The sequence below is a fragment of the Sciurus carolinensis genome, chromosome 4, assembly GCF_902686445.1.
Source record: "Sciurus carolinensis chromosome 4, mSciCar1.2, whole genome shotgun sequence".
In the NCBI taxonomy this organism is placed as follows: domain Eukaryota; kingdom Metazoa; phylum Chordata; class Mammalia; order Rodentia; family Sciuridae; genus Sciurus; species Sciurus carolinensis.
This window is the reverse complement of record NC_062216.1, coordinates 74,081,001-74,093,663: the sequence shown is the minus strand read 5'-3', so window position 1 is coordinate 74,093,663 and position 12,663 is coordinate 74,081,001. Positions and strand designations below refer to the sequence as shown.

Below are 12,663 nucleotides of genomic sequence, written 5' to 3'. Positions count from 1 at the left end.
AAACAATCAGACAAGGATATATCTGACTGCAATTTTTATATATTTTTATTGGTTCTTCTTAATTATACATGGCAGTAGAATCCATTTTGATGGAATTATACAAGCATGGAATATATCTTATTCTAATAAGGACCCCATTCTTGATTGTGGGATTCACTTAGGTATTTTCATATGTGTACATACGAAAAATATGTTAGATTTATTTGACTGTCATTCCTATTCCTATGCCCCCTCCTTTCCTTTTGTTCCCCTTTGTCTAATCTACTTAAATTCTATTCTTCATGTCCCTCCCTTTATTTGTGGTTTAGCTTCCACATATCCATGAAACCATTGTTTATTTGGGGGAGAGGATATTGGCTTATTTCTGTTATCATGAAAGTCTCCAAATTACTGACAAATGTCTCTTATTGACAAATGTCATAAAGTCATTCTTCTTTATAACTGAGTACTATTCCACTGTGTGTGTGTGTGTGTGTGTGTGTGTATATATATATATAATTTCTTTATTTATTTGTTGACGGATGTCTAGGTTGGTTTCATAGCTTTGTTGTTGTGAATTGTGCTGCTGTAAACATTGGTGTGGTTGTATCTCTGTAGTATGCTGATTTAAAATCCTGTGGATGTGTGCTGAGGAGTGGGATAACTGGGTCAAAAGGTAGCTGCATTCCAAAATTTTGAGGAATCTTCACATTGCTTTTCAGAGGACTTGCACCAATTGGCAATCCCACCAACACTGTATGAGAATTCCTTTTGCCCCATATCTTCGGCAACATATAGTGTTACTTGTATTCTTGGTCATTGCCATCCTGCAATTTTTAATTTAGTGAGAATGATTCATGTGAGTCCTTAGGTTTCTTCAGATGAAAATTTTCTTTCTTTTTCCATCCAGGTCTCTCAGAAACTTTTCAAACTTTTCAAATGACTTCAAATGTGTTTTCCCCCTTCCCAATAGATGTAAAGCTCCACCAAGATGAGAACACTATTTCCTTGAAATATACCCAACACCTAAAAACATTTCTGGAATATGACAAATTCTAGAAATATGTTAATATTGTGAATAAGAAAACACAGAAGCAGACTCTAAATATGACCTTCAAATACCTCTCTCCTATATCAGACCTGGATAGAAAGTTTAGATGGTGTCTTCTCTGAAGACCACTCTGCACATTTTTATCCTTTTCCCATCAAGTGTTATTTGTCTGTGTCTGGGTCTCTGTTGACCACTCTCCTTGTCCCCTGCTGTGCGTTGAAGGAAAGGTCATGCTGCCACCTTTGGTTTTCACAGGCAACTGGGAAGCCCAAGAGTACCAGGAAAATTTGGTCTTCAAGGAAAATATTGGGACCTATGTGGCCCTCTGGCTAGCCAAATATCACACTTGATGCAGAAATTCACATCTACTCAGGTGACACACTTCTGTGGCCTAAAGAGAAGAGTAGGATTGTGGAATGATGGATGAGTAGACAGGTAGATATAGAAATGAGGTTTATGGTCAAAGTCTCTATGAGTTGGTTGAATGCAGATGAGTCCCAGCTACAGGCAAGAAGAAGGAAGCAATCTAGGTCTTAGTGGAAGAAATGCAAGTGGGATCTTGATGAAAGCTGTTGAAAATCAACCTGGTAATTCTACCCCTATTGTTTAGCTGGATAAATTTGAGCCTAAAAGTTCTAATAGTGAGAGGAGTTGAGAAGACACTTCCCCAAGCTGAAAGAACCCAGGGTAAAATCTGGAATGTGGCAAATTGGGGATCTGCCAGGTGTCAGCACAACATAGAAAGAGTATTTTCCTAAGTCCAGGCCACTACCAATCCTAAAGGGACTACACTGAAGTGGTTTTGCAAATGGACCCATTTTGGAAGGTGGAGTTCACCTCTTTGAAGAAGAGTAGAGGTGAGGCACCAAGGAGAATGGAACATGTGGGCTCAAGGGAGAGGAGAGATTCTGTCATCAACTGGGCTGAGGAGCTGTCACTGAGAGGCATGAATGAGGACACAGAGGACAGGTCTGGATGCCACCATATCTCTAACCTCAGGTGATTCATTTACTCCACCCAAATTGTGTCTCTAGGTCACAACATAAGGACACAGCACTTGAGCATCTTCACTATTATGATTTTCTAACACCTGTTAACATATTTAACACTTCTAATAGCTTTTACCATTATGGATCTTTATACTTAGCCATGAAAATGGCCACTATGAAGAGGTCTTTAAGATGTTGGAGAATTCAGTCAGAAAGTTATAAGAAGGGAAACTGAGACCGAGAGTGGATTTAGGATAAATAACATAGTACTTTATTTACTTATACAGAAATCAACCAACATCCAGACCTTGCCTGCAAACTGCCCTTCTGTCTGTCTCTACCTTAAAAGTCACCAAACAAGTCCATGTGCTATCATGTGCTGAACACACACTTGGCACGCTCAGTCCTTTTTACTTGCAATCTCCCAAATCCCTCAGGCCACAGAAAAGAACCATTTTGTTTGGTTAGTGTGGGCCTGGGTAATTCCTCCTTTTGGAGTGAAGTAAGAATGTCACTATCTATTCTGATTTATGACACAAAGAAGAATCTACTCCCTAGTGTGCAAAATGTAGATGTCAAACTTTAAGGTATTAGTACTTTTAATTTTTGCTGTGTTGGTCCTTTGGTTGAGTATGTCAATTCTGCACTCAGTGGCCCTTGGTAAAATTCTTGTTCCTCTGCTCTTCCTCCTGCTTAAAAATGTCTAGACACTTTTCATGTCAGATTAAGAAGACCACTTTCCTTTAAAAGGACAAGGAGTTAGAGAGTAACTTTCAGTGTCACCCCATCTTCACCCTGAAAATTCACCCCCTCTCCTCAGATGACTCAGGCACAAGTTGGGGAGGAGCTCAAGTCAGTGGGGCTCTGCCACAGCCCTCATGTGGAGAAATGTTACTTTATGATCTGCTGTAAAAATATAGAATGCACAAGACACAGATAAAAATATTGATAATATTTCCAGCAAACATATTGATTGATTGTGGTGAACCCCAAATCTATTTAACCCACTTGATAATTCCTAAGGAATTATTACATTATTAAAACTACCCATTTCACTCAGAATACCAGTCTTTGTGTTTGTGCAGTTTTTTTATTTGTTCAAATTAGTTATACATGACAGTAGAATGCATTTTGACATATCATACATAAATGGAGTATAACTTATCATTCTGGTTGTACATGATGTAGAATCACATTGGTCATGTAATCATATATGTACATAAGGTAATAATGTCTGATTCATTCTTTTATCCTTTCTACTCCCCTTCCCCTCCTCTCCTATCACTTACCTCCGCCTAATCCAAAGTACCTCTATTTTTCCCTGACTCCCCTTTCTATGAATTAGCATCTGCATATCAGACAAAACATTCAGTCTTTGGTTTTTTGGGATTTCCTTATTTTGCTTACCATGATAATCTCCAGCTCCATCCATTTATCTCCATATGCCATGTTTTCCTTCTTCTTTAAGGCTGAGTAATATTCCATTGTGTGCCTATACCACATTTTCATTATTCATTCATCTGTTGAAGGGCATCTAGATTGGTTCCATAGTTTGACCATTGCAAATTGAGCTGCTATAAATGTCAATGTGACTGCATCACTATAGTAACTGATTTTAAATCCTTTGGGTATTAAACAAGCAGTGGGATAGCCGGGTCAAATGGTAGATCCATTCCAAGTTTTCTGAGGTATCTGCATACTGCTTTCCATAATGGTCTCACCAATTTGCAGTCCCACCAGCAATGTATGAGTGGACCTTTTTCCCCACATCCTTGCCAACATTTATCATCACTTGTACTCTTGATAATTGTCATTCTGACTGACGTGAGATGGTATCTTAGAGTACTTTTTATTTGCATTTCTCTAATTGCTACAGATGAGGACCATTTTTTCACATATTTGTTGATTAATGGTTTTTCATTTTTGTGAGTGTGTTCAGTTCCTTAGTCTTTTATTGACTGGGTTATCTGATTTTTTTGGTGTTGAGTTTTTCAGTTCTTTATATATCCTGGAGATTAATGCTCTATCTGAAGTGAATGTGGTCAAAATTTTTCTCCCATTTTTGAAATGCCTTACCATGCCTTATCTAATACCCAGTAATTGTCATGACTGCAAAAATAGACAACTTTTGGGGGAAAACAAAAGATCCCATGCTTTTTGCTTTTTCTTTTATATCATTGTTGTCAGTAACTGCTTAGTCTCAGTGGACTAAGGCAAGTGTGCCTCCTCCTATCAACTTACTGTTCCAAGAGCAGTTGGTCAGACTGGGATGTGCCTCTGTCCTCTAAGTGTGCTGTCTCAGAGAAGGAAATTCAAAAATCTTCACTGAAGCATCACATATTTTGAAGAAGAGCTAGTTACTATAGCAGAAAGAAAGTGGGACATTTTCATCCTGCTGTTTGCATTGAATTTTTCAGTCATTTTCTAAAGCTTCTCACTGATCCTCTTAACCCAACCTGACTGGTGTCCTTAGAAGTGGGGAGAGACAGAGACAGACACAGGGAAGAGGGACAGGGGAGCCCAGAAGCTCAACTAAAGCAATGCATCTCTGAGCCAAGGCACACCGAGGACTGTCATGGCCAGCAGAAGTAAGGGTGAGGAAGAATCCCCTCCTACCGTCTTGAGAGGAGGCAACCCTGCTGACACTCTCAGTCCCCACTTCCATCCTCCACAGCTGTGAAGTAGGGAAATTCTCTTTTTAAAAAAATCATCATCAGTAATAACAATTCCTTACCAAATTCTAAACCAATGAAGTGATTTATGTTCTACCATATGATTGAAGGACTTTAGTCAATTTGAAAAAGTTGGACCATGTTAGAGGACATACTGAAAAGTTTATGTTCATAGAAAAGCCCTAGGATGGGTCTTCTCTATTATCTACTCTGATATTTTCTAAAAAGCATATATTTTTTCTCAATGTGTTATGACTCTTTGACATCTAAACATTAGACCTGTACAAAATTTACACTGTAGAAGTACAGATCTAGTTTTATTTTTTAAAACCTGTCCCTAATATTCTAACACTGTTAAAATATAAGCATCTCTTCCTTTGGGCAGCCAGTCCTCATGATCATCACTGGGTCTACTTGACGCACTCATTCATGCTATTCCCTTCTCCCTGCTCATAGTGGGGGACTGATAACACAGGTACAGTCAGTTACAATATTTGCCCTTGATTTACCCTCTTGTGAATCTACCAGCACACCAGGGTCCACACCCTCAGTTGTGTAAGGAAAGTCTTGCTGAAGAGCAAAAGAAAAGGGAGAGAAGCAGGGATTGGGAAGGACTGTGGCTGTGTGGGGAATGAATTGTAAGCATCAGGTCCCTGTTCCTCACACTCTCCCTCTAGAAGCTCATTTTTTCTGCTAGCTTCATGCATCAAACCTATTTCTGTTGATTTCTTTAATTTGTGGTTTTGCTTTGTTATGTTCTCCTTTACTTAATTTTGTATTTGTGTAATTAATTCAGACTGAAGACTGAACATATCATTTTATCCATCATATATACATATACCACCATTTTTAGAATTCAGTTTACTGTCATTGTTCAGAGACTGAGTTGAACTTGCATACCTCATACACAAAGAAATCTAACCTGAAGATGACAACCTCACAGGTGAGAGAGATAAATGGGGCAGAACCATTTGTTATAAGAATCCCAAGAGCCCCAACATTGAATATTATATTAAATTTTTATGTCTCAATAAAAGCATCAGGTAGTAGATTTTCTTCATAATATGGCCCCAAAACTCAAAGAAAAAGCATCCAATACAAATGCTGTTTACAACTGAGGGAGAGATGCATGCCAATTCTTTCAAGTGACCATGAAAAACAGACATTTCAGGTCAATTTTACCACTTTAGGCCTCTTAAATAATGCCCAAGTCATGATATATTCAATTTCTCATGATTTAAGAAAAGCTACTCTCAACAAATAATTGATAATCATGTGTCTACACACTAGAGGCCCAGATGAATCAACCACAACACTCAAACCTCTGAGATTTTGTGACTGTAGGTTGTGCAGACTGAGTGTATGTTCAATATGGCACCTTACTTTTAATTGAGAATATATTCTTTTATAATTAAGACAGGTATAAAGAAGGATGGATTTTAAAATGGTGGTATTATTTACCCCTGTACTTTGGTAATGCAGATGAGGAAGGGGAATCTTTGTTTTCTCCACATTCCTTTAGACCACTGACATCAAAAGCAGAATATGTTTTTGCAAATAAAAATAATTATGATTTTAAAATCACTATCATGTAAGAAATGTCTATGTAACTGACAGACTGTATAAACCATAGTAATATCCACCTCTGCAATCAGGTGATCTGGGTTTATAGAACAATGCATACCTATCATCTGAAGACACACTTTGTTTTGTTTATATTTCATTAAGTCCAACAGAGTAATTCAACCCCTGAGATAGCAAGTGAAGATCATCCCTGTGTGGATGATAGCTGGCTCTATTTCTAAATCATATCTTTAAAAAAAAAAGTATTTCAAGCAATTTGGATGTATGTGATTTCATAATGCAATGCCTGAACATACTAAATCCTCAATGTGTTTTTAAGATAGATAAAAGTATTGCTGAGTTTGCAACAACACTTCTGGATACTCTGTTCAGCAAAATGAAAGACTCAGTTGATGCTCAGAGTACATATACTGTATGAATTTGACTCTTGGACCTCTCAGGCTATAGCTGGATTAGACTTCTTTTGCCTGTGAAGAGTAGAAGAGTGAAGAAGATGAAACCTGCACAGCATGATCTATTTCTTCACCCAAGATGCTTCAGATTTTCATCAGTGGAAATTATACAAGTTTCTTGCAAAAGTTTGTTATTGCAATAGAATTCAGTGCCTAAGACAAACATACCCTCATGATATTTAAACTTCAGGGGACTATAATCAGATATCCCAGTGGATTCTCTCAGACAGAACTTGGATGTAATGTTATTCCATCTAAAGTGAGATATTCTAACTCTTGGGAGCTAGAAATGTACCATAAACAATGAGAAAAAAAAAAAAAAAAAAAAAAAAAAAAAAAAGGAAATAGTGCCAGTGCAGACAAGCTTGTGTCTCTAATGAAGCCAGAGCTATGATCCATGAGGCACAACTGGTGGCCCTCACTGGTGGTGCTGGTGTTGACCCCTAGTGTGGAGCTAGAACTGAGGGGAAACCTGAGTCCACAGGGAAGGAGACCTGGCTGACCCACAGGCACAGCCTACAGTCAGGGTTTCTGTTCTGGTGACTGGTCATTATTGTTCCTGCCCATGGGCAGCAATATTGATGGCTGAGTTTTATGATGCCCCTGTTGCTCTCATACTCTTTATAGTCATAACATCCTAAAGATTACTTACTGAGTTTGAAATATTTGTATTTTCATTGTGACTTTCTGAGTGAGATATCTTGTCATCACTCCTCTTTTATAATGATATAAATTGAAATGGCCTTGTAGTAACACTTAGGGAATCCACACTTCATGTTAATACCAGTTTCAGAGAAAAACAGAATATTCTAATGATAATGTTTAAATAGCACCTTTTGGGGTGGTGGCAGTTTTGGGGAATGGAATTCAGAGACACTCAACCACTGAGTCACATCAACAGCCTGTTTTGTATTTTATTTAGAGACAGTGTCTCACTACATTGCTTAGTGCCTTGCTATTGCTGAGGCTGGCTTTGAACTCGAGATCTTCCTGCTTCAGCCTCCTGAGACACTGGGATTACAGGCGTGAGCCACCACACCTGGCTTAAACTAGCAATTTCAATAAGGTAGACTAATGCTTTTGATGTTCATTTCATTTTCATGGTCTTCTTGGAAAAAATTAATGAACATTACATTCTCTTGAGAATGGGTCCATGCTAAACTTCTGTATTACATAAACTTGCTATCATATTACAATTCCATATCCATAACCAGATGTCTGGTCACAGGTCCGAACCCATACCTGAAATGGCTTCCTGATCAGCTTCAATAGATGTCTAATGGCTTCTTTAAACTCATTACTGACAGAATAATAATCTCTCAAAACAAAACATAAAGGCAAATAAGCATGCTGAAATCTCTTGATAACATCTGATCTTTCTTCTAAATTGTCTTTCTATCTAGTAATGGGAAGTTCGATGTAAGAAACTGTGATTATTTTAGTTAAAATAACCTACTTTCCATCTCAGTCTCACACTATTTCATGGGCTCTTTTTATATCCCTCAATAAGAAATAAATATAAAGTGTTAATTTTTTTATATATTGAGTTTCTCACTCTTTAACAAATGTTAACTTAGTTGAAATCATTATCTGTGAACTGAAAGTTTGGGGAAATAAAATAGTGAAAAATTAAGCCTAATTTTTCCACTTCTGTTCACATACAATGGATAAATACAGACCCTACCAAAAAAGGAGGTAGACTGACACAGACAGATTTGTAGACAAAGACATGGAGACCTTTTCAATACAAAGGATAATGTGTTCAACTGGAAGAAAATATATGCACACATGCACATTTACACACATGCATATATTCATTTCTTAGACACACACATATGCATGTGTGTATATGTATATGTGTGGGTGTGTGTTTGTATATACATTCATTTCTTGAGTCATTCATTCAGAACAGACCTTATAAATTCCTCCTTCTAAAATTGACTTCAGACACTTATTCATGGAATTCCCTTTCTGACACCAAATGTTGAACCCACTCCCCACACCCAAAACCCAGAAAAAGAAAAGATTTCACAGTATTGCCTGTGATATGTAGCTCTCAATTTCAACCCAAGAAACTCTTTTTTTTTTTTTTTTTTTTTTTTTTTCTTTTCTCTCCTTTAGGATTTGTGCATCTGGTTGGAGGACATGGACCCTGCTCTGGGCGAGTGGAAGTGAATTCTGGAGGAGAGTGGATTCCAGTATCTGATGGGAACTTCACCTTCCCCACGGCCCAGGTCATCTGTGCAGAGGTGGGGTGTGGCAAAGCAGCATCTGTCCTGGGCAAACTGCCCTTCAGAGAGGACAGTGAACAGGTCTGGGCTGAAGAGTTCCAGTGTGAGGGACACGAACCTGGGCTCTGGTTCTGCCCCAGAAGGGCCTGTCCTGGAGGCAGCTGTCAACACAGTGGGGCTGTGCAAGTTGTCTGCTCAGGTGAGACTTATGGCAGTACTTTAACCTTTCTGCACACTCTTCTGTGGTAACAAAGTATGAAATCCTGTTTCTACTTCCAGAGTACACAGAAGTCAGGCTCACGAAAAATGGCAGCTCTCAGTGTGAGGGTCAAGTAGAGATGAAGACTTCTGGAGGCTGGAGAACACTCTGTGCCTCCCACTGGAATATGGCCAATGCCAATGTTGTTTGCCGTCAGCTGGGTTGTGGGGTCGCCCTCTCCACCCCAAAAGGAGCATACTTTGTGGAAGGAGATGATGAGATCTGGAGAGACCGATTTCACTGCTCTGGGTCTGAGTCCTTCTTGTGGAATTGTCCTGTGACTGCCCTGGGTGTTCCTGCCTGTTCCCATGGAAACACAGCCTCTGTGGTGTGCTCAGGTAAGGGAGGTCAGGGCTGACTGGTACTCGGTTTGTTCATTGAGTGACATGTTCCTGAGAGCAGACAGCGTGGAGGGCTGACTTCCAAAATGAGATATTCTGTGGTGAAATATGATTCTTCTCAATAACCATACATCTTTCAGGTTCTTTAAGGGTTATTCATAGGAATTTTTTTGACTGACAAAGGCTAGAGGTTTATTATTACCTATATAGTTTAACCATAGAGAAAAAGAGTAAGATAAGGAACACACAAATACATTCTGCAAAGTTTCCTCAAATCTTTTTTTACATTTTTTTGTTTTTTCTAATTAGTTGTATAGAAGAGTAGAATGCATTTATATATTTTGATAGATCATACAAAAATAGAGTGTAATCTTTCATTTTTCTGATTATACATATTGCAGGATTACATCAGTCATGCAGTTATACATGTACATGAGGTAATAATGTCTGTTTCACTCTACTATCATTCCTTCCTCTTTACCCCTTCCCTCCCTTCACTCCCCTCTACCTAATCTAAACTAACTATATTCTTGTCTATACCCCACACCATTGTGAATTAGCTTCCACATAACAGATAAAACATTCAGCCTTTGTTTTTTTGGGGTTTGGCCTATTTCACTTAGCATAATATCCTCTAACTCCATTCATTTACCAGCAAATGCCAGAATTTCATTTTCTTTAAAGCTGAGTCCTTCAGACTTTTTATTATACATTTTCATTTGTTCTTATTAGGTATACATGATCATATAATATATTGTGACTTATTATACCTATAAGGAGTATAAATTCTCATTCTTCTGGTTCCACATGATATAGAATTACATTGGTCATGTAATGATATATACACATAAGATAGTAATAAACAACTAATGCTACTATGTTTCCTATTCCCATTCCCCCTTCATCCCTTATTCCTCTTTGTCTAATCCAAAGTTCTATTCTTCCCTATCCTCCCTTATTTGAATCAGCATCCACGTATCAGAGAAAACATTCACCTTTTGGTTTCAGGGGATTGACTTATTTTGCTTAGCATAATTATATCCAGCTCCATGCATTTACTGGCAAATGCCATACTTTCATTCTTCTTCAGGACTGAGAAATATTCACTTGTGCATATATATCACCTTTTCTTTATCCATTCATCTTCTGAAGGGCACGTAGGTGGGTTCCATAGTTTAACTATTGTGAGTTGAGCTGCTACAAACATTGATGTGGCTGTGTCACTATAGTATGCTAATTTTATGTCCTTTGGGTATAAAACGAGGAGTGGGGTAACTGGGTCAAATGGTGGTTCCTTTCCAAGTTTTCTGAAGAATCACTAAACTGCTTTCCATAATGGTTGCACCATTTTGTATTCCCACCAGTAATGTATGAGAGGACCATTTCCCCAACATCTTTGCCAATGTTTATTGTTGCTTGGATTCTTGATAATTGCCATTCTGATTGGAGTGAGTTGAAATCTTGGAGTAGTTTTGATTTGCATTTCTCAAATGCTGGAGATGTTGACCATTTTTTCATATATTTGTTGATTGCTTGTATTGTTACTTTTGTGAAATGCTTTTTCAGTTCTTTAGCCCACTTACTGATTGGGTTATTTGTTTTTCTGATGTTAAGTTTTTTGAGTTCTTTTCATATCCTATTAGTGCATGTGGTAAAGATTTTCTCCCACTCTGTAAGGCTCTCTCTTCACATTGTTTCTTTTGCTGAGAAGAAGCTGTTTAGCTTGAATCCATCCCATTGATTGATTCTTGATTTAACTTCTTGCACTCTAGGGGTCTTTTTAAAGAAGTCTGTTCCCAGGCTGACTTGAGGAAGCTTTGGGCCTACTTTTTCTTCTAGTAGCTGCAGGATCTCTATTCTAGTACCTAAGTTTTTCACCACTTTGAGATGAGTTTTTTGCAGGATGAGAAATAAAGGTTTAATTTCAGTATGTTAAGTGTGGTTTTCCATTTTTCCCTGCACCATTTGTTGAATAGGCTATCTTTAATCCAGTGAATGTTTTTGGCACCTTGGTCTATTATGAGATAACTGTGTTTCTGTGGTGTTGTCCTTGTATCTTCTATTCTGTACCATCTGTCTATGTGTCTGTTTTGGTGCCAATACCATGCTGTTTCTAATACTATAGCTCTGTAGTACAGTTTGAGGTCTGTATTGTGATGCCTCCTGCTTTACTTTTCTTACTAAGGATTGCTTGGTTATTCTGGGTCTCTTGTTTTTCTAAATGAATTTCATGATTAATTTTTCTGTTCTATGAAGAATGTCATTGAGTTACTTGTATTCTTAGATAATTGCCATTCTGACTTGAATGAGATGAAATCCTAGAGTAGTTGTGATATCCATTTCTCAAATAGCTCTAGATGTTGAACATTTTTCATATATTTCTTAACTGATCACATTTCTTATTCCATGAAGTGCCTGTTCCTTTGCCCATTTATTAATTGGATAATGTGGGTTTTCAGTGTTTTGAGTTCTTTATCTATCTTGGAGAGTAATGCTGTATCTGAGGTGCAGGTGCCAAAGATTTTCTCCCATTCTGTAAGCTCTCTCTTCCAGTTTTTGATGGTTTCCTTTGCTATGAAAAAGTTTTCTAGTTTGAATCCATCCCATTTGTTGATTCTTTATTTTACTTCTTGCACTTTAGGAGTCTTATGGAGAAATTCAGTTTTTCGGCTAACGTGGTAGAGATTTGGGTTTTTCTTCTATTAGTCACAGGGTCTCTAGTCCAGTGCCTAAATCCTTGATCCACATTGAGTTGGTTTTTTTGCAGAGTGAGAGATAGGGGTTTCAATTTCATTTTGCTACACATGGATTTCTAATTTTCCCAGCACCATTTGTTGAAGAAGCCAACTTTTCTACAAATATGTTTTTGGCACCTGTGTCTAGTATGGTATAACTCTATGTGTATGTGGGTTTGCCTGTTTTTCTTCTATTCTGTACCCTTGGTCTACATGTCTGTTTTGACGCCAATATATGCTGTTTTTGTTACTATAGTGTAATTTAAGCTCTGGTCTTGTGATGCCTCCTGCTTTGCTTTTCTTGCTAATGATTGCTTTGGCTATTCTGGGTCTTTCATTTTTTCAAATAAATTTCAGGACTGCTTTTTCC

The 12,663-nt window shown here is 37.9% G+C and overlaps 1 protein-coding gene across 1 annotated transcript in view; it reads left to right on the top strand.

The window, feature by feature from the left end:
- The window catches only part of LOC124982758 (antigen WC1.1-like), a 111,067-nt gene that overhangs the window by 24,059 nt on the left and 74,345 nt on the right, over window positions 1-12,663 (top strand). Inside the window, 2 exon segments of the mRNA XM_047549694.1 lie at window positions 8,849-9,157; window positions 9,238-9,555. Of these exon segments, the coding sequence (XP_047405650.1) occupies window positions 8,849-9,157; window positions 9,238-9,555 (627 nt within the window).